At 47.4% G+C, this 22,646-nt stretch overlaps 1 protein-coding gene across 3 annotated transcripts in view; it reads right to left on the bottom strand.

The window, feature by feature from the left end:
• The window catches only part of Abcc4 (ATP binding cassette subfamily C member 4 (PEL blood group)), a 205,409-nt gene that overhangs the window by 31,026 nt on the left and 151,737 nt on the right, over positions 1 to 22,646 (bottom strand). For 2 of the 3 annotated variants that reach the window (XM_050150376.1, XM_050150377.1), the window contains exons 21-26: positions 20,414 to 20,564; positions 18,004 to 18,123; positions 16,680 to 16,790; positions 15,669 to 15,769; positions 14,231 to 14,422; positions 5,591 to 5,746 (exon numbers count right to left, since the gene is read on the bottom strand). In XM_050150376.1, coding sequence (XP_050006333.1) covers positions 5,591 to 5,746; positions 14,231 to 14,422; positions 15,669 to 15,769; positions 16,680 to 16,790; positions 18,004 to 18,123; positions 20,414 to 20,564 — 831 coding nt within the window. Of the gene's footprint in view, positions 1 to 5,590; positions 5,747 to 14,230; positions 14,423 to 15,668; positions 15,770 to 16,679; positions 16,791 to 18,003; positions 18,124 to 20,413; positions 20,565 to 22,646 lie in introns of those variants that run through there. The other variant, XM_050150378.1, reaches the window with a different exon arrangement.

The following is a 22,646-nucleotide window of genomic DNA, read 5'->3' as shown; positions in this document are numbered from 1 at the left end:
TAGTAAGCCGATAGTCAGGAGACTTTAGGCCTTTTGAAAGCATTGTCTGCAGGGCAGGCCTCCATTACGTTAGGGAGAAACCCAACCCCTTAAACAGCTTCAGACACTTAAGGCAACCAGGGGCCAAGACACTTAAAAATGAACAGCATAAAGTTCAACACTCACTTAAATCTTTTGGGGGGCACAAACTAGGAAACACCCCTGTCCTAAAATCTGTACTCAGCGGGAGCTAGACTGCTGTTTTCCCGTGTCTCCCACACTCCCTTCTTCTCCAGACCCTTATTTGGGAAGCATCTTTCCTGGTCTCAAAGGTGGAGTCACCTGAAATCACTCAATCTCAGGTCCTTCTTTTCTTCTTTGAATCCTGTAGCCTCTGAATGAACCGATCATCATGCATTTTCAGAAGAAAAGAACATTGTTCGCCCACAAAGGAAGAAGAATTTAAGTCCTGTAAAGTCGCCTTTAAATACAAAAAGGTCACCAGCTCCGGGGAGAAGTGCCTTGGGTTTTAATGAAGACTTCAGTGTGCAGGAACAAAGGCGAACTGCATTAGGCTGGGATCCAATTGTATTTCTTTACTAGTAACAGCAAACCTTCCCTCTTTTCTCTTACACACACACACACACACACACACACACACACACACACACACACACACACACACACGTCATCAGAAAGGGGCCTTAAAGAGACACACATCAGCTCTGCTTAACCTTTTAAACTCATTAAAAGCTCAGGGGAATAAAAAAAAAATAGAGTGGGCTGTTTAAAAAGCACCTGGCTTTTTTGTTTTCGTACAAACAAAAGGAATCTATTAAACATACAAAAAGAATCTGTTTGATCATGACAGCGATTCTGGCTGTTAGTGCACTTCCAACCCCTGTTGTAAACGGGAAATTTGCGGCAAAATTGCTCTTTGGTTGAAAACATTTCCTTGGTGCCAAAAGAGACAGGGCTCTGGTTGTTAAGAAATTCCATCCAGAAAAGAAAAGAAAATCGAAATCTACATTTGCAGATGCTCTCTGATAAACTATTTCCGGAAGCCAGGTTCATCCTGGGACTCTCTTCGGCAAAGTGGGAGGGGTACAAAGGAAGTCAGGTGTCCACCACCGGTTCTGTTCCAGGCTACAGGGGTGGCTTCTTAGCTCCACCCTAGTTCACCGAAAGGGGCTGCAGGTATCCAGTCCAGACCCATCACTGCCCTTGGGAACCCACTTGATCCTTAACCCCTATTTCTGAACTGCCCCTGGGAGGTTCAAGGAAGATGGGACCTTCACCATCACCCAAGGGAGGAGCTGAGAGGAGGTCAGGAAGCTGCTGCTCCCCAGAAGATGCTGGCCTGGTCTCTGGACCTGCCACTCAAGCAGGACTCCACTTTCTCTTCTGCTTCACTAGTAGCACCATCAACTGTGGCCCCTGCCCCTTTAGGGAAGTGGGCGACAGGCGAGACCCTGGAAATGCGAGGCTGGGCTGTGGCCACGGTTGAGTCCCCTGGCCCTCCCTCAGCCCACGACGCACAGCAAATCCTGGTTTCTGCACTGCTTTTCTTTTTGTGCTCAGTGTCACTTGAATTTCTCTGGCAAAGCAACCTTAACAAACCAGTCTTTGAGAACTGCCTGGCCGTGCCAAGATCCTCGGGAGAAGATGCCCGCTGGCTGGCTTGACTTGACTTCTGACTTTATTTTCTTTGGCTATATTTTGGGAGCCCTTTCTAGGTAGGGCAGATAGAAAGGCAATGACTGAAGTATCTGGCCAGACATCATTTTGTTACAAACATACATCAAGAAAAAGAATTGCAGAGCTTGCTGGTGCTGAGTTCTGATGCTTCTACTGAGTAGGATAAGATGAGGCCAGAATTCCCCTGGCTTCAGTTTCCTTCCTGGCCCTACTTGCCTTCTAGGGTGGCTACGACAAAGGTTCCCCTTCCCCAGGGTATTAATAGGCAGCAGGCCCCAGTCCACCCAGGCAGGGCAGCCGGGCCCAGCGTTTTCAAAGGGCAGGCGCGACCAGTGGCTCATGAAATCACTTTTGTGGCTCATGATCATTTTGTCTTTTATATGAACTAGACTAGAATAAATAGAATAGAAAATATCACGGCACAGGGTGGAGTAATTGTGCACTATGAGATGTTTGTTTCTGGACAGGTGTGTGTGGAGGCATACACGGGACCCTGTTGGCCACGGATCCCAGTTTAAACCAGTAAGATCCAGAGGATCAGGGGATGGGGAATGTCTGCAAACTGCTGTTGAACCCTGGCTCCCCAGCTTCTGTGCCTTCATTTCCAGCTCTGACAAATGAGGCGACAACAGAATTGTTGGGGGGGGGGGTTTCAGAGGTTAGGGGGAAACGTGAAGGAGCCCACAGACATGAGGAATGTCATCTCCTGGCCGGCTGCAGAATGTGAAGGGTGTGGGCAGGGTGGAGAATAAACACAGAGGGCTTCCCGTTGGCTGTCCAGTATTAACCGGCGACCAGACATTGGGAAAAGCCTTGTTCTTGTCCGTCTCTGAGAAGTATCTGTGAGGTTTGGGGGAGTTTGATGACTTTTTTTTCCCTGTCTCACTAACTTTAATTTATATAAATAATCTGATTTAAAGAAAACCACCAGGGATTACAGCAGCATGAACTGAAATGTATGAGCCAAGTCTTTCTAGAATGCGTTCTATGCCTAAAGGCCAGTATTCTAATCCTTAATAATAGTTACTATTTCCTGAACATTCTTAAGAACCACATGCTGGGCCACCTCCGTGGTCTTGTTGTGTAGTGGCTCCTTCATGAGGCATCTGTGCAGGAGCTAAGCTACTGCGGCCAGGTGAGGTTACTTCATGGAGGCCGTCGGAGAAGGAGGGACATACAGGATGTGTTGACATTAAGCACACGCCCTGAAACAGTCTATTCTGGGCGCTTTGTGTGCTGCACGCTCTCTCTAAATTGTTTCTTATATCAACCAACTCGCATCTGGGAGACAGGCACAGAGAGGATCTGCGCTCTCCAATGTTTGGTGATCATGGTCCACAAGGATGCAGAGCTCTGTTAGCACCGCTTTGTGAGCGCATTCCCGGGAGCAGATCCACAGAGCATTTGCACAAAGGGAGGGTGGGAACTCATGGAACAGAACCAAACCCGGTGATGTCAAGGTGTATTCAGTCTTCGCTCAGATGTGCTTCCAAAACATTCCCGGCGGAGCCAAGAATCATCTAACGCTGCTTCTTTATTTAGAGTTCTTTTATGTACATGAGCACACAACATTTCTTATTAAGCAGCATTAAAAGTAGCATGGGGCACGTTTCTAGAGCCTTTCATCCGCAGACCTGGTGCGAGGACTTTACAGACACGCCTAAGATCAGGTAAACAAATCCTCACAGATAGCACTGGGGTCTGAACTCTATCTAGTTCTACTGTAGCCACACTTCAGAGAGGCTCATGGGAAGGGAGACGGCTTCCACTTTTTCTTGTCCTTACAAGGGTTGTGTTTTGATCTTTACAAGAGCTTGCCGGAATATATACACAACATGAAGTCTACCCCTTAATCAGTGAGTTCTTACCATTATCATTACGATTACATGTATGTGAGAATGCACATGGACACATACACGTGTGCTGGGGTGTACTTGGGGAGGTGAGAGAACAACTCTTGGGACTGGGTTTTCTCCTTCCAGCCCTGTGGGTAAAATGAGAGTTGAACTCAGGCCTTTAGGTTTAGAAGTTGTCTGTCTCTTTACTCACTGAGCTGTCTCGTCGGCCCCTCCCCTCTTCATCACTTCAAGGCTCACAGTCAACAGTACTGTCTCTATACTTTTACGTAGTGGTCATCAACAATCGCTGGGCTTTTGTTTTTCTTAGAAGCTTTATCCCCATATCCATTAGACAAAGCTACTCCCATCCCAGCCTTCCCTAGTCCCTGACAGACGCCATGCTCCTGTGTCTCCATGGAGTTGACCAGTCTTCACATGCGCAGCACCATTTGCTCTCTGTTTTTCTGTGACTGGCTGGTCTGAGCTTTTAGAATTTTTACCCATGTTGCAGCATGCATCCGAATTTCTTCCTCTTGTAAAGCTGAGAAACTTCCTACTGTTTGTATAAGCTGTTTTGTCTTTAGCTATTCATCTGTTGATAGACACTTGGGTGGTTTCCACCTCCTGGTTACTGTGAATGCCACTGCTACAAACACAAGTGAATGACTATCTCTGCCATTCCCTACATATATAGTATGGTATATGCATGCAGACACACACGCAGACGCACACACGCAGGCATACATGCAGACACACACGCAGACGCACAGACGCACACGCACACGCAGAATGGCTGGATAATGTGGTAGTCCTATCATCTGTCTTGTAAGGAGTCTCCATGCTGTGTCCTGCATTCCCACCAGCAGAACACAGAGTTCTGATTCCTCATCACAGCGGAGGGACAGTTCTGTTATTTTACAGGTCAACGTAGGAAGGAATAGATGAAGGGGTTCTCTGTCCTTTATAATAAAACAAAGAAACAAACAAAGGCCCATGATTGGCGCACGCTCAGAAAGCAGGGCTGCTTGGCCTTTTCCTTCGTCTCCTCTCTGTATCCCTCACATCAGGGATGACTGGGGGGGGGGGGGGGGAGAGGTTCCCCAGCTCCCCTTGATGGCCAGATGATTACATGCCCAAATTGAAGCCCCAAACAGCAAGCCTGGGGCTGAATCCATGCAAGCGTCCAAAGTGGGGGCAGGAGGAAGCCATCAGGCTCCACATGCAGGCGGCAGGCCTGTGAGGTCAGGCCCCGTGCTGCCCGTGGCCGTCTACACAGAGGATAGTAATTACTCAATAAAGACTTTCTGAATTATGCTGGGTACAACTAAAAGCAACTCAACAAGAAGCTAAAGTAAACTAAGAGCTTCTGGTGTATACGTAATCCAGTCTCTAGACACTGCCTAGAAGTCTTCAGCTGTGAAACAGCCAAACAAACAAACAAACAAAAAAAAAAAAAAAAAAACCAGGTCAGCCCAGGAGGAAACGGCAACTAAAGCCTCTACTAACATGGCGGCCTGTGTGAGGCGCTCAGCCTTCAGCACTGTTCTCAGAGCTGACACCATAGCGCCCTGGCAGTAGTACCTAGAGATGCAGGCACATTCTGAGAGTGTCTACACAGCCCGTCTCTGCTCCACAGAAGACCTTTGCATGGAGATGACCATCCCTGAAGGGGAAACAGGGAACTCACTGCCTACAGCAGAAGTCCCTCATTGCACTTACGGTCTTTTGACCACTAAATATTATTTAATATCAGCGAATTAAAGTGTAACACCTGCGGGAGCTGAATCCAGAATGAATCTAGGTAAGAAGTACTGAATCTTCCCCAGTCTGTCTGTCTGTCTCTGACTCCACAAGCACGCATGTGCACACACACGGCCCCCTCCCCCAAAAGCACGCACACCCGTGAGACAGCCATGAACATAGCTGTTAAAACTATCTGCTGAATTATGTCTTACTGCCTGTTGGTTAAAGGATCAACCCTTTCATCCAATTAAAAAGCCAGCAATAAAACTAAAAGCAATTAAACTTCAGTACCCCTGCAGAAGAAACACGTGTGGACGCTCTAACTTGCATACCTGAGGTATGATTGACATTTTCTTCCTTAAATCATGAAGTCCAATTTCAGTTGTCAAGATCTTATCAATCCAAATTTTTCCTTCGGGTTCTGACAGTCTGAAAAGGGCCGAGATGAGGGAACTTTTTCCAGCTCCTGTTCTTCCCACGATTCCAACCTATAAAGAAATCCAGAGGATTGCACATTAACCATATGCAACCGATGCAGGCAAGCCGTTCATTTTCAAAGTGAATTATGAAAACTTTCTACCTTGTGTTGTTTCTACCTAAAAGTTCCTCAGCCTCAGCTCTGCAGTTCTTCACGGTGGGCACTGACCCGGATGCCGCCTAACATCCCTGGGGTGTCCTTTCTAGATGTCCCTAGCAGCCTCCTAACTGTGGGGACCTGAAATGTCAAGTCTTGGCAAAAGTGCCCCTGGGTAAGACTCGCTGGGTACAGAAGAGTCCTATGAATGTTAGGGACTAACCAGTAGCATCCTCAGGATGTGGTAAGAAGGTCGATTTTCATGAGCATCCCTTCCAAGCTCTGGGTGCACAGAACCTTGGGAACTGCCTGGATAGTTCCACAGAGGAATTAACGGCTCATTCCAGAAGTGTTACACATAAAGACGCATCATTTCAACCAGCGTCCTATCATTTACAATGAATTCATCTAGACGGAGAAACTAAACCATTGTGGTTATTAACTACTTGGCTATGCTGTGGCTCCAGAGGAAATACCTTCAAATTTGCAAGTGCAGGTCTCCGCATCTTAAAAGACGGTAACCAGTAGCCCAAACATGCGTAAAGAGATCAACAACGGCAGCACCAACAAACAGCCTTTGCTATTTACACGGCTCCTTTCATCTGAGCAGTTCAAAAGGCAGTTTACAAACCAATTAATACTTACAATTGCCCCTTGGGAAAGATTTGTGTGAAGAATCATTCCTCTTATTAAAGTCGGAGCAGAGAGAAATGAAGGGCACTGACAATAAGATCAAAGAATCAATACAAGAAGGGGATTGCTGGTCAGGGAAAAACTGAACTATGAAAGCTGGCTCTTAGGGGTGTACGAGCAGAAGACCAGCCTTTTCTCCCGTGAGCCGGCTCAACCGGTGAGAGCATCCAAAGAGATGACATCATTCTTATTAAAAATTGGGAGTCAATGAAGAGCATAGACATGCTTTCTATGACTTGCAAATTAATTCAGTAAATTAAAAAGAAAATACCTCACCATTCAAACAGGAAGGAACCAAACTCAACCACCTACTGGTTACATGCTGGGGATTCTACATGCTACGTCAATTTGAATACTTTCAAGCACAATCAGCATCGGCCCTTCAAAAAGTCGAGAGAAAAGGAAAGGTAACTTTTTGTAAGTTTTTGGAATCCCTGCAGCCGTTATCCATTCCACGGAGGCACTGACACCTTGCCAAGGGCTGGATTTTGTACCTAGCTAGCTATGTCTCTGCATACACATGTACAACTCACTCATCTCTACAAAGGAAGAGCTGAGAGACAGGGGCTGCTGAAGCAGTCTGACGACAGAAGGGGGAACTCCAGACTTAAGGAGGAATACTTTAAAGCAAAACAGAACGCTACTTTTTCCCATCAAAGTAAAAAAAAAAAACAAAAAACAAACAAACAAAAAACGATCATCCGAAAGACTTTCACGGGTAACTGATGGATTTTCATAGATGCCAATGGAGAAGGACACCAAGTCTATGGAAATACCACAAAGCAACATAAAGAGATGGCCTACTTTCAATTGCCTGTTTTCCCAACTTACACAAGGCTGATCTCTAACAATCACAGCAACACGCTAGACTTTAGAAAGAGATTGTGCGTGTGTGTGTGCTTGTGCATGTCTGTCCATGAATGAGGGCATATGCATGAGAGAGTGGGTATTTAGGAGGCAGAGCCTTGGAAGCTGGACTTTCAAGCAGTTGTGAGCTGCCCACTGTGGATGCTAGGAACCGAACTTGGGTCTTCCAGAAGAGCAGTATATGCTTCTAACAGACAGGCCATCTCTCCAGCCTCAACGTGTTAGACTTTTTATGTGGATCAATCTTCATAGTCCATGTTCAGTAGGACCGACAGCTAATGCTCCATTCAACACAGCTGCTGCCTTGGACTTCCCCTCGATTTCCTAGCTTCTTCCCCACAAAGATACCAGGCTCTCGTTGCCCATCTTACTTCCAGTAACCTCGCAGGCAGCCTGACTTCAAGCTCCAAAGATCCTCTGTTTCCCAACACGATCCCTCTGTTTTTAACTCCCACAGCCAACTGCAGAAAGCAAGGTCACGTTAAGAACAAATAGAATAAACTCATCCCAATTAAGATCAGGGCAATCAATTTGCGAAGTGAATAAACACTAACCCTGAGTTCAGCGTGCTGACGGAATGACGCTTAACATGTGGATGCATGTGTGTGCGTGTGTATCCATGTGGTGTGTGTTCCTAAGATGGAAACTCGGGTATCTAAACGATGCTGTAGCCACTTACTATTTCACATAAATATTTAAGGCACATGTAAGAGTACACATGATTATTCATTGAATAAATCTCCGATCTGTGGATGTTTCAGCTGCTTACAAAATATTTTCGCTGTTATAAAGAGCATCATGTCAACTATCCTTGAGGCTACGCCTTTGCAAACAACCTTAATTATTTCCCTAAGATAAATCCCTCGGCACGGAACTACTGAGCAACAGGTATAAGCACTTCAAAAGAAGATGCTGAGTCTTGCCAAGCCAGCCTCCAGAAGCAGGTTCTTGATCTCCACTGGCACCCACGGCCTTGTGCATCCCCACCCAAATGCTCCAACTTTGTTCTAATCAGCAGTAACGCGATTTCCCCAAAGGAGAATTCTCCATTCGCGTCTCACTAGGAGATGACCCCTGCTGGTGTCCTCGGCTCTCTGGGTACCCCTCGCAAATGCAGCCTCTAAGGCTTCGCTCTGCTCCTGGTGTTCCACCCAGGAAACCGGTATATGCACACCTGACTGACTTGTCCACCCTTAGCTCCACAGGACCTCCTCCAGGGTTCCTGCACAAGAGCCTGTGTGTTACACACTTGGCACACCTGCCTAGCAGGTGGAAAGGAGTGTGATCCCTCCTATCCAGATGCCGTTCACACTCCTTTCTATCTGCTGATATCATGAGTTTTTCAAACGTCTAATGCCACCAAACACTCGATCTGCCTCTCATGTGGCCATCTCCACTCCTAACAGACTCCCCAACACTTTTGCTTTAAACATCTACAAACTCCGTGACATACTATCTTCATGTGTGCAGTCGGGTCACGACCTGGAAGAGGCTGTCCTATCCCTTCTGAGCTCAGGGCTGGGATGGGGTGAACTCAGATCAACAGGCTGGGCAAACACCTTTATCTACCGAGCTGTCTCACTGGCCCTCGGTTTACTCTTACGTGCCATGAGGGGATGAAAAGGACTCGAATCTGGCAGTCTGTGGCCTGCTACGCAATAGAGGCCACTGCTCAGGGATGGCTGGATTCTGTGTGACAACAATTGTGACAGAGGTCACCGCTGGAAAGGTGCAAATCCGTGCATGAACACGTGATCAGGAAGAGTCAAATTACCTCATGGTGGACAGAATTTAAAACTGAAAAAAAAAAATACTCCAGGTGCACGCCTTTAATCCCCCCTGCACTGGGGAGAGGCAGAGGCAGGCGGATCTCTGAGTTTAATTAAGGACAGCCTGGTTTACAGAGTGAATTCCAGAACAGCCAAGGCTACACAGAGAAACCCCTGCCTCCAAAAAACAAACAAACAAACAAACTACACACACACACACACACACACACACACACACACTAATGCACGCAGACACACAGCCTAGGGCTGTAGTCAAAACTCTCATGAGTTGTCCCAGAAGAGGGTGAGGTAACCCATGGCATCAATTTCAGGATATAAAAGAAAGTTTCATAGTAATCAAGGAAAATTCCTCATGAGACACAACACTTGGCTGGAGGGTTCATTGAAATGCTAGGTCTGGCCCAGAGTATCTGCATTCCCACCAAATTCCTGGCTGTGATGCTTCAGGCTCAGCTAGGAATAAGGGACAGGAGAGAGAGGACGGCTCTCGGAGAAAACATTATGTTAAGAGAGAGAGGAGGCAGGAAACTAATATCCCTGCACATTATAGCAAGGTCTGGCACACACCTGTAAAAATGTATTATCAGAGTAATAGCTTTGGGAAAGAAAAAAAATAAAAAGACAGCACACCCAGATCTATCTATCTGCTCTCTCAGATGATCAAATCAACCACAAAAATCACCTAAATGAAAAAACGCAGTCAGTGTTTAGATGCTAACCCGGAGGCCCAGGGTGCTCCAGATCTTATTTTTGTACTTTTCAGAAATTAAGAACCTGTGGCCACAGTTTCTTCTTTACTGCAACTTCCGGGGATCTCAGAGGACGTCACAGAAAGGGAACAAAGCTCCATCTCTGCTGTGCTGGCACAGTCCTATGTCCGAGCCTGAATCCAGCACTGAAGGGGCAGCCAGCAAACGGGAACAGATTTAAGGAGAGGGAACCCCACGCGCAGGCAAAAGAGACATTCCACAAGGCAGCTGCCTATGTAGGCGGACTCTAAATGAACGTAAACCAAAGCAATAGCTGCCTGGGGTGGGGTGGGCAAGACACAAGTCAAAAATTAAGTCATTACAGATACAGTTCAGCCTTCAAATTTAATTTCCTCTCCAACCTTTTAGCATCTCAGGTGATCCTACGATTTGGGTTTTGTTTTTTTTTTTTTTTTTTGACTCAGAATACGAGTCTGGGGCGCTACATTGTTTTCTAACTTGTTCAACAGAGTTTCTTATATAATTCATCATTTGTGGCTCCCAGGGGAACTGAAGACACGTGCAAATTAAGAGAATTGCGCTCGCCACGTCAGATCTGATAAGTATGCCATCTGCGAGCAAGCAGACACCCTACAGAGCTGTCCGGACACCATCGGCGAGGCTTGGCTTTCATCAACGCTGAAGCTCATGTTTTACCCACACAGTCAGCCACCCCATCTTCAGACCTACAAGGAAGCCGTGGAAATAATTAGGATCGGGCTTTTGCCAAGTGGCTTGCTAAAGCTGCTCGTTGTATACCCTTTGGGCACCAAGTCGTACACTTATCCTTTCAAGTCACAAGGGTATCCACTCTTTACATCACAGCTGTGATTAGGCCATTAAACGGGCTGGGGGGACGGAGCGCTTAAGAGGAACAGGCTGAGAAGTATTAACACTCCAGGGGCTGCGTCGTGGGGCAGGGGCAGAACACTTGCCTATCCATGTCCATCCCTGGATCCAATCCACAGAAGCATAAAAATAAAAACAAAGGGAGTAGGGAAGGGGGAATCTCCCACGCCTGTCTAGGAAAAGGGGCTGTTGACAGAGCTGTCTTACGAAGTGTGTTGCTACAGGCTTCTTCCTGCCTGCATATTGCTTCCTGGTCACTCGTGTTCATAGCCAGCTGTCATCAGTATCTAGCACGTGCCCTGCAGAATGACATTTACTGGGGAACAAGGAAGAGCACGCGGCATGTTCCCCAACCTCCAGAAGGACACTGAGATATAGATCTAGGACTGAAAACCATGCCACAACACACACACACACACACACACACACACCAACCTGTGGCAAAATACACAGGTGCATTTGTCTTAGTTACTTTGCCAAAAATACCCTGATAGAAATGGAGAGGGAGGCTTTGCTTTGGCGGTCTAGGTTCCAGTCCGCCATGATGGGAAATTCAGAGCAGTAGAAACATGAGGTAGCTGGCCACATCGCCTCCACACAGAACAACGGCTGCTTATCAAGCTCCATTTCTTCTGTCTACACAGACCATGATCCCAGCTCAGGGAATGGCGTCGCCCACAGTGGACCAGTCCATGATCCCAGCTCAGGGGATGGCGTCGCCCACAGTGGACCAGTCCATGATCCCAGCTCAGGGGATGGCGTCGCCCACAGTGGACCGGTGTCATCATCTGAATAAACTAAGGTAGATATCTCTCCCCACAAGGCATGCCTAGAGGCCTGTCTCCCAGGGGACTACAAATCTCATCACACTGAAAACTAGGTTAACTACCATGCTGAACTACTTCATATACTTTCTAAATTATGGGAAAAGAACATAAAATTCCCCATCACAACTATTTTAAGCACACAGGGCAGTAGCATTAACTATATTTACATGGGTGTGAACCTCCATTGCTATCTGTATCCAGAGCTCTTTTTATAAAGAGCTTGTTTTATAAAACAAGAACTCCTGCACTCATCACAGCATTCTCATTCCCTGCTCCCCTCTGCCCCAGGCTCTGGAAACTGCCATTCCCCTTCCTGTTTCTATGAGTCCAGGTGGTGGAGTGGGTTCTTAGAGTATTGTGGTTCTATGGGCGGTCTCTCGCTCAGTGTGATGCCCTCAGGGTACAGCCATGTTGCAGAATGTGTTGGAATTCCCCCTTCCTTTTAAAGACTGAGTACCGTCTCCACCACACTTCCCTTACCCATTTGAGGGGTACTTAGGTGGCTCCTACCTTTTGGTCACTACGAATGACCCTATAGTAAACACAAATGATGGAGGTGGGTCTTGTAATAATAAAGAAACTGCCTCGGCCCTCATAGGACAGAAAATTAGGTGGGTGGAGAAAACAGAAGAGAATTCTGGGAGAAAGAAGGTTAGAGGAGGAGTCCGCCATGATGCTCCCACTCCAGACAGACGCAGGTTAAGATCCTCTCTGGTAAGCCAGCTCTTGGGCTACACAGAATATTAGAAATGGGTTAGAACAATATGTAAGAGCTAGCCAATAAGAAACTGGACCTAGCCGGGCCAGGCAGTGTTTGAAAGAATACAGTTTCCGTGTAATTATTTCGGGCATAAGCTAGCCATGCTGGCGGCCGGGTGCCGGGGATGCAGCCCCGCCGCTCTTAATTCAACACACAAAGACAACACAAACACTAGCGTCTTAAAGCATCGAGAGAAGGGAACGAGAGAAGAGACATTCGCAGAGGCGGAGACGAGCTGTACGCATGAAAAGGGTTATCAGTTATCCTCAGAAGAACTCCATGGGAGAGTTAAAGACTCGGGAGGCTACAGACTTCAGCCGTGAAAAGGCAGTAGAAGGGAGAGCTCCTCTATAAAGCACAATGGTGGTACCGAATGGGAAGGGAGAGCCTCTTCAGGTCCACAGGACCAAGGTGGCTGCTGACGCTTATACGTCCGATGGTGCGAGAGGCTGAGCCAGCTCCCGCCACTTGACCAGGCTGACCTGCTAAGGAGAACTGAGGCAGGCACTAGGGAGGACCCTGAACTTTCATCTGCCAGGGTGGGGGAAGGAGCAAGGCCACAGCCATTTGTTACCTGTAGGCCCATTTGGGAAGGGAGAGACTACAGGAATCGCGGAGAAAGGAAGCACAGCCTAAAGGGTCTGCCAGCTGTCATCAGGAAAGGACAGCCCAGGCTAGGACAGCAGATAACAACCGGGAACACCCCGTGTATGGGAGTGTGTGCCTGTGTTGGGAGCCAAGGCTGCCGTGGCAAAGCGCTTCTTACTGCCTAGTTTGTCATGGTCTAGTCTGTGCAAGAGTCTGCTGTGGTCCTGGCCCAGGGCACCAGACCACGAGCGCTGGAGCCACTGAAAGAGCTGCACTTGCTGGTAAATCAGTCCACACCCCTTTAACCCCACAGCGGGCTCCGAATCTCTTTCTCTACTCGACCTGAGTCTCTGGGTCTTGTCCTGCCTTCGGCCTGAGCTTGGCCCACCTATCTCTGGTTGGGTTTCCATGGTGACTGAGCACTGACCTGACAGTTCTACCAGGGTATGTCTAGGCCTGGCTGATAGCAACAGCTTGCCCAAACAGGAGGCGACAGGGAGCACACATCCCTTCTACCCCTCTGAAAGGACGCCAGATGCAGAAGGCAAAGAAGAAAACAGAAGCAGGGTGTCCAGCCTGCTGAGGCCGAGACAAGACGAGGTCATCTCCAATGCACAACTGAGTTACAACAGAAAAATGGCAAAACAAAAACACATGCACGTTTTCAGTGAACCTGATTTTCCGATGGGTTGTGCTCACAGCTAATCTGGGCTTCATGCAGCCCATGGGTGAGGGGCTGGACACAGCTGTGAGGAAAGCAAGAAAGACCAAGGAAAGGAACGAGGGCACCAGGTAAGAGGAGAGGAGGGTCGGCGTGGAGAATGGGGGGAGGGGAGAAAGCGTTTGGTTTGACAATGGAGGGATAAAAACGGGAAGTAGACACGGGCATCTCAGTGACAAGGGTCCAGGGACAACAGTAGATCAGATAATTATCAGGAAGCATTAGATCAGATATACTCAACTCCGGTCCAGTTAAATTCTGGCGCACCGCAACCCGGGCACTTTACCAAGGAAACACTAGTTTTCTTCTCAAACGAGGAAAACATTTTTTACCAAAAAAAAAAAAAAGATATTCAAAACTATTATGTAATACTTTAGAATAACTAAAAATGCTAATAAGTGGAGATTATTTTTAAAAAGAAATATTAGTTTTCCATCACATAGTCCATTCGCCCCTGGACAGAGTATTACTGACAGATTCGCCAGGATGTCAGCACATGCATGCAGCCTAAATCTTCGGGGGACACTCTAGAGGGCGAGACCGTTTCAACGAACCTTCTCTCTGGATTTGATGAGGGCCGTCAGGTGCTTGAGGACCAGAGGCCCATCCAAGCTGTAGGTATAGCTCATGTTGTCGAACACAATCACCCCTTCGTGGGGCCAGCCCGGGGGTGGGCGCTTCTGGTACTCCCAAGCCGCCTCCTTCTCTAGGTTTGTGTATTCAATCACCCTCTCCACAGAAATCATCTGGAAGAGACAAGGCATCCACACGGGTCAGGAACCAGGGGTTTGCTTGTGGAGGTGTCTGGCCTACACACTGCTGAGCAAGGCCTGCTTGGGGCTTTCTGGATGTCAAGACTACTGAGGACCCTGTTGACTTAACCATCATCTGACACCTCACTCATGATAGCCCATTCCTTCGACCTTGTAACCGGAGTGAAAAGCAAGAGGAGGGGCTGGGGAGCCTGCTCAATGGGTTAACTGATTGTTATGTAAACATGAAGGCCCAAGGACTGGAGACACAGGGCAGGGCTCACTAGCTTGCCAGTCTTGCTGAATTGGTATCTTCTGATTTCGGTGAGGGACTGGTCTCAAAAGACAAGGTGAAGGGTCATGAAGAAGGCATCTCATAGAAACCTCCTGCCTCCGACGTGCACAAATAACACACACACACCCCTTCCACAAACACAAAAATGAAAGGATATTTGTAAAACCAAACGTTTATGTCCTTCGGTCAATAATCTCTGGCTACAGAATGGACATTCATCCTAGAGCAGGCAGCTCAGGCATCCTGAGGACTCACAGTAAAAATTTCCATTGTGTGAGAGAAGAAGAAACGGAAGGAGCTTGTGTTCACTCTCTATCTCAGTAGCAGAAATAAATATTTCGAAGAAGAAGCAATTCACATGCTGACTAAACCTTCTGCTATGGCCATACAGCACTACCTCTGAGAAGCACCTTAGAGGGGGGGCGTTTACCCACCAGCAACAGACAGGACAGCAGTAACCCCGGGGCCTCCCGCCTTCTACTTCACACGTGGGAGATGGTAAAACTGGGGATGAGTGTGTAGGAATGACGGAGTGGGGAGAGCTATTAATTAAACAAACAGCCTCAAAACACTGAACTCAACTCTTCTTTTACCAAGAACGAGGAATTACCCATTAAGAAACAAAAATAAACAGGCCTCGGAGAAATGAGCCTATATCCTCTCTCGGATTTCAGAACTTCCCTCCTACAGAGGCATTTATTACATTTGAAGACAGCTTGTGATGAATCTAAAACCTGCTGACATAGCAGACATAAGGCAGAGAAAAAGATGTATACATTTTATTTTACATTAACATTAAACAGATGGAAGCGGGACCTTTAAAAAAAAACTCCGTTAGCTATGATGCAAAAATAACAGTTTTAATATTTTACATAAGAATTGCTTTTATGTCATTTAATGGCAAAGGGGACTGTTAAAAGGCCGAAACGCTCAGATAAACATTACCATATTCTCCACTTCGGCGCTCTGCCGCACAGACCACTGGAACATCCCCGTGAGTGTGATGGCATAGGATAAGGCCAAGCCAACCTGCCCAGCGTCCAGCGCTTTGAGAGGAGGAAAGAGAGGACAGTCAGTCTCAGTGGTAACTCCATCCTGCAGCCTTCTGCTGCCCTACCAAGAGGACCCAGCAAGTTGTGTACACCCAGGGTAATCCATCGTTACATTTCCATTCACTGATTGAGCTCATGCTGCAATTTAAAAAGCCCGTTATGAACGCCGAGAGATGATTAGATGAGTTTGTTCATCTGGGGAGGACTGACACACATCCGAGAAAGGCAGTGTGCACGTGAGGTCTAATGTTATTATTCAGACTCGTCATTATGGTCCAAGGCCTGTTACGTAATCCCACTGTCTATGTCCCATGCAACCGCAGTTGGAAACCACTGCAAACAGGATGATGTGTCCGAGGAGTTGATGCTTTTGAAAGTAAAACACGACTCCCATTGTTCTATGAATAAACATCCTAATTCAGAGGTGTCATTGGAGAGGGGTTAGGCATGGCGCGTTCACGCCACACGTGCCAACACCTGCTCCTCTGGTACCCACCTGGCAGTGAGCACAGTGTGCTTCGTGCTGGGTCTCTCTCACCCATGTGCACAGGGACATCAGCAAACTAAGAACAGTCCCAAGGCTCAAATACAGAGCCCTAGTCTGGACAAAACGTTAACAGTAAACTCGGGTCTCATCTCCGGGCTACCAGATCAGGGATTTTCAGAATGTCATTGTTTAGACCTCGGTTCGTTCTAACAAAGATAAAAAGAACTTATCCAGACTCTCACTGGATCACACTGCATGATCCTACCCACCCTGACATGTTGTAAAAGCTTTAACACACTTTATTAGAACCACATAGAACGCACCATTAGACAAGGTGGCAAGAGTTTAATTTAATAACTGTAAACACAGCTATAAATTGTAATCATACCATAAATAGTTATTCACATCTGCACTTACTTTTTGCCAGAATCAGGGACCCAAAGGCAACGACGATGACAAAGACGGCACAGATGGCATCCAGACGCACGGCAAACCATCGCGACGTCGTCAAAAACAAGAACCAAGCCTCTGGATTTGGGAACCGCAACAAGCGCAGTGAGTAAGTAAAAAAGTCATGTTTAACTGCGGTGAGCGTGAGGGGCACCGAGATGTTGGGACAGAGCAGGGCGGCAAGGTCTCACACTCAACATTTCTAGAAAGTCAGGAAATGCAAAGCAACGTAGGATGCATACCTCAAACAGCACAGAGGCTTTGTAAAAAAAGAAAAGAAAAAAATAATTGAAAGGTAACTAAGAGCTCATGAGCAGATATATAATAATAATAAAGAATATGGAAAAATGGTCTGCTACTTCTTAAAGTACTGGGCTATAATATGAAGCCCACCACCCGCTTATAGGTCGACCTTCCAGTTCTACAGCGAAGCACACAGCTCCCTCTTGGCCTCCGATACTTTCCTTACTTCTGCACACACTCAGGTCAGGGATGGGACACCCTCAGGGGCTGTATCCAGTTGACTAGCACGCTAAAAGGAGCCTCATGTAGTTTTTAACACGCCCTTGTGTCCTCAAGACACAATAAAGGTGGGGCAGATCTTAGAGACTTGAAGGGAATCCTGAAACTTCTGGGAGGAAAGAACTCACACGAGCACAAAGAACCATAGATGGTTGGCGACTGTCAGTCATATCTGTTACCTACCCTGTGCATATCAATTGAATGGTTACCTATCTATGGTTCATGACCAAGAACACCAATTGGATGGTTAGCCGTCTATGGTCCACGGATCAAGAACACCAATTGGATGGTTAGCCGTCTATGGTCCACGGATCAAGAACACTAATTGGATGGTTAGCCATCTACAGTCCATTGACCAAGAACACCAATTGGATCTATAGTCCATGACCAAGAAGGGTCCTGCAGGACAGCCACAGCCCCTGCTGACATCTTGCTGGTACTCGCTTCCCTGCTTATAGCAGCAAAGAAAGGAGATGCTGTGGGGACAAAACAGCACTCACTGCAGGAAACATTTGGCAGGGGGTCATTTGCAAAATATTTCTGCTGACTGAGGTCCTAAACAGACAGAGAGCCACAGGACACCAAGACGGAAGGATTGAGCAAGCCAATCAGAAGAAAGCCAGACATGAGGAGATTCTGAGAGGGCTCAGAGCCCAAGAGCAGAAGGAGAAAGCATGAGGCCAGGAGTAGGCAGAGGGCGCCTACAGGCATCCAGTCCAGGGCAGCAGGCGCAGGTGGCTTCTGAAAGCACCGCCTGAAATGGACAGACCTGAATGCAGGTCCTGGTGTGCATCGAACAACTCCTGGAACCGCTCTTCCGCTCGATACGCCCGGATGGTCCAGAGTCCCTGTAGGGACGATGACAGGTGGGAGAACACGGGACTCCGAGCTGCGGAAACACGGGCACACACAACGGAGAGCTCAGCGCAGCTGCACACATGGCCTCCCTGGCCTCCTGTTCTCCAAGTGTAGACACTGAAGCACCAAGCGGAACTCCTGGGGCTTCCTAGAGGGCTCCAGGTTTCTAGTCAAAACAATGCCAGAAACCTGAGAAGTCCCTGTCCCCCACCCCCAAATCCTGGTCATTTTAAAGACGGAACTGAGTGCTCCTCCTGTTCAGTTCACCTTTGACCAGAGTCAGGTCTACCTCCCTCCAGTAGCCCATCCTACACTTTCCAGCTATTTCCTTGGGAAGAAATTATTTTTCACCGATTATTTTAATTTTTGTCCAGCAGGGTTCTAAAAACATAATTTCACTAGAGGACTTATCACAACACATTAAAGCTAGACCCATATAAACCTTTTGAAACCCCCTCTTAGAGTGTTATTTTAAGGGCTGGCACATAGCTACCATTTCCCAGTAACTGAAAGGCTGCCTGACACAGACAACAAGAAAGCCGTATGGACAGGGCCTCCTGTGCGTCCCAGAGAAGCTTCCTCTGTCCACCAGTGTGAGAGCAGTCCCTGATGGTCACCATGTGTCTGGGTGTCACACTGCACTTGTACCCACACCACTGACCCGGATGGGACATCTCTGTGCTGGCCGTGACCCAATTGGAAGCTTACTCTCAAGGTTGAGGCTAGCATGGCAGGTGTCACTGTCCCTTCTTCTCCAGACTCCCACTGTAGGCCCAATGGTTTCATTATCTTATCAGAATTTAAAAGACAAATTCCCCTTTGCCTGTCTTTGACTATGGGGAATATATGTCCTGCAGTGGGCTCAGACTTGTGGGCTACCCTGTCAGGTGAGGATGGTTTCCTGACAGGCTCACTCTACCCTGCTAGCGTACCTTCAGGATACCAGTAAGTGCTACAGGAGACACAACATTCTATGACTGCCTTTGGTAGTGGCCAGCAAGGACTTCCTATTGTCTTTAGAGTTTATTCAAAACACAGATTAGGTCACGAGAAAAGAAAGTTTGCTGTATTGATGAGCTACTTCTCCTCCTCCTCCTTCTTCTTATCCAACACTTCCTGGCTCATTTATTATTATTATTATTATTATTATTATTATTATTATTATTATTAACCATCCAACACTTCACGGCTCAGATTTCAGAAAGTTGAGCTGGCTTTAAATTGTTGTAGCAATTCTTCATCATGGGCATTTTCTGGTACAAATATCTTCCTTGTGGGGGCTGGAATGATGGTTTGGAGGTTAAGACTGCGACCCGTCCAGAGGACACACGTTTGTTTCCCAGCTCCTCTATCTGGCAGCCCACAGCCACCTGTAACTCTATGTCCATGGTAGCCTCTTCTGACCTCCAAGAACACACACGTATTGATGCACAGGCACCCACATAAATAAATAGTTTTTTAAAAGATTTAAGTATCTTCCTTCCTGACCCAGTTTTGGCTGTCGGCCTTATACATTCTTAAAAGCAGGACTTCTATTTATCTGATTTTTAATTTTAATAATAATAAAATATGCTTGCACATTCATAATGAGATGGGCTCCGGATAGCTCATCCTCTGTGGTTACCTACAGAATGGAGTGATTTAATCACAGAACATTCTCCTTCTTATCCCCACACTGGGAAGAGAAATGGAGCAAGAGAATGCTGTCCCTGCTGCTGCCGGCATAGCTGAGTCTCTGCAGCCTTCCCCCACGTGCTGCCAACCTGAAAGTATCAACGCCTACTTTTCCGAAGAGCCAACAGCAGTGATGAGCACCAACTGTGCCTTTCCAGTCCTTGACTCCCGGCACCTGAGGACAGTTGGATCCCTCTCCCACTTTCCTTTAATCTGTTCCTCCCTTCGTCACTTAGGGAAGAAAACTTCCCCGATTACTCTCCTTCTAAGTTAGTTCTGACCCATGCTGGAAATATCTTATTCACCAGAAAAACGTTTCTTGCGCGTCTCCTCTGCATACGTGAGGAGGGACGGCGTGAGTGATGGGTGGGGGGAAGGTCTTCCTCAGGCAGAGCATTAGTCTACACATGCTTCTAACCCTTTCTCCGGGTTAGCTGCAAAGTCACACTTGGGATATAAGGGAGGGCCGCAATGATCCCCGAGGGCTGTAATAACCACGCACAGTTGCAGAATGAATGCTAACCCTGGAGAGGGCTGCGGGAGCGGAGTCAGCCTGTAGAATTTCATGGATCTTCTTCACCACAGTTCTCCTTAATCACAGAAGCTGGATGCGTTCACCACGCCCACCCCAGAACCTGGGCACTCACTTGTGGACTCCAGGCGCTTGACGTCCCTTGACGTCTCTAAGAAGTATCTCCGAAGGATCAGGAAGAGGATGGCGAGGGGCACCAAGGGAATGAGGATCCAGGGAATCACTGCAGCCGCCACGGCTATCACACTCACCACAAGTAACAGCGTCTGGAACAGCAAGCACAGCGACAGGGCCTCCTTATTGCCGGAGCTGCAGAGAACCGTGCCCACCCCGGGAAGTAGAAGCAGCACGGTACCCATGCTAACACTGAACATGCCTGCGCAAGGCTCGGAATGCTTCAGACGTCTTTGGACACCCTCATTAGCAGGGCCACTCAAACACGAACCTGAACTGAGATTCCCCAACCACTATGCTAAAAGCTTGGTGTATTTCTATTTTTCATTATTTCCCCCTTTCTCGGCATTCTCAAACTGAGTTCCCAATGGCTATACCAGCCTCCTCCATGGTGCCTGCTCCTTGGCCCCAGGGGATGGAGACGAACGCCCTGCCCAGCTCATGAAACGGAGAGAAAGTCTAAAAAGTTCAAAGGTGCTTCCCAACAGTATACCAATTCTTGCTGACTGGGCAAATATTTCTTAAGTTAAAATATGAAATTTTGTAAGAAAAAAAATTACCTTTAATCCTTCAAAGTGAAATGACTTATGAATAAAGGAGTAAACTTAATTTTACCAAATATGTAAAATCTTTTTTTTTTTTTTTTGTAGACCAGGCTGGTCTCGAACTCACAGAGATCCGCCTGCCTCTGCCTCCCAAGTGCTGGGATTAAAGGCGTGCGCCACCACCGCCCGGCCCAAATATGTAAAATCTTAACAACAAAAATGAAGTGGGCTATTTTGCATTTTGTGTACCTACACGTGACAGTGGTCAATCCCACAAAAATCTCCTCGGGAGGATTTACCGTGAGTCTGGGTGTGCTAGCATCTAACCCTTGTGAGGCTGAGACAGGAGGAACTCCACGAGACTGAGGCCAGCCTGAGCTACAAAGTTATTTCCCCGTGAGCCTGGGCTATACAGACCCTGCCTCTAAAAGCAAACAAATAAAACTAGAACAAACATACAAGAGTTTCCTTTAGAATATCATACTTTAATAATACAGATTTTAAAGCCATTTTTTTTTTTTTCCCATAGGAGCACTTAATGCAAGGGCCTGTGTGGGCTTTTGGTACTTAACTCCCCAACTGCTCTCAGTGTTGGGGACGTTCCCGGGCACCTATCCGCAGCTGACTTTAAACGTAACTCCATGGGTTCTGTTGCTGCTGGTCTAGGACGCATGTGCCAAGGAGCATGTTTCCATAAACAGTAGTAGAAATGTAGTCTAATTTTACGGGAGCCATCTCTGCTTTTGGCTCACTCCATCCCTGAACGCCGACTCCTACCTGTCCCAAGCCCAGAGTCAGGATACATGTTTACACATAGCGCCACCTAATCGGTATACGGTACTTTTTACTGTTTGTTTACAGTATTAAAAATAAAACCAGGCTCGAGTAGCTCACATGTGAGAGCGACTGGGGAGCTTTGAGTCTGTGTCAGCACGGCTGCAGAGTCTGGGCCAAGCTGCCATGAGTGTGCCCTGCCTGGTCTGCCTTCCGCTCTTCCCGATGCTGTGGGAGGTCAGCCTCAGCAAGTGCCGTTAGCAAACCGGGACTCGCTTCCTGGCAAGATCTCCGTCTGATTTACCAAGGGGAAATATGATGGTTTTCATCAGCCAGCTGTCTACTGATGTATGTATAAAAGGGCCTCTTTTATCTACTATTTTGGGAACACGTGAGATAAAAGAAATTGATCTCCGAGTCCAGGGTTCTTAGGGAGGCACTGAAAGTTTGAACGGCACCTAGACTGTGAAAAGTATTAAGAAATAAACATGCAAGCCGGGCGATGGTGGCGCACGCCTTTAATCCCAGCACTCGGGAGGCAGAGGCAGGCGGATCTCTGTGAGTTCGAGACCAGCTTGGTCTACAGAGCTAGTTCCAGGACAGGCTCCAAAGCCACAGAGAAACCCTGTCTCGAAAAACCAAAAAAAAAAAAAAAAAAAGAAAAAGAAAAAGAAAAAAAGAAAGAAACATGCAAATCCTATCGATTAGACACATCACCCTCCAGTGCTGCGGTAGCTCCTTCTGCTCCTTCAGCCAATAGCCTTTAAGATACCAGGATGTGTCCACGCAAGGGGCACGGCTAAGAGCATTACATGTAAGCCCCTACCGCCCTAAACCCTGTGCTTGCATTCCGTC

The sequence above is a fragment of the Alexandromys fortis genome, unplaced genomic scaffold (assembly GCF_014885135.2).
Source record: "Alexandromys fortis isolate MF-2015 unplaced genomic scaffold, M_Fortis_MF-2015_v1.1 scaffold_66, whole genome shotgun sequence".
In the NCBI taxonomy this organism is placed as follows: domain Eukaryota; kingdom Metazoa; phylum Chordata; class Mammalia; order Rodentia; family Cricetidae; genus Alexandromys; species Alexandromys fortis.
Note: the sequence above shows the minus strand (reverse complement) of the source record. Positions and strands in the feature narration are given on the sequence as shown.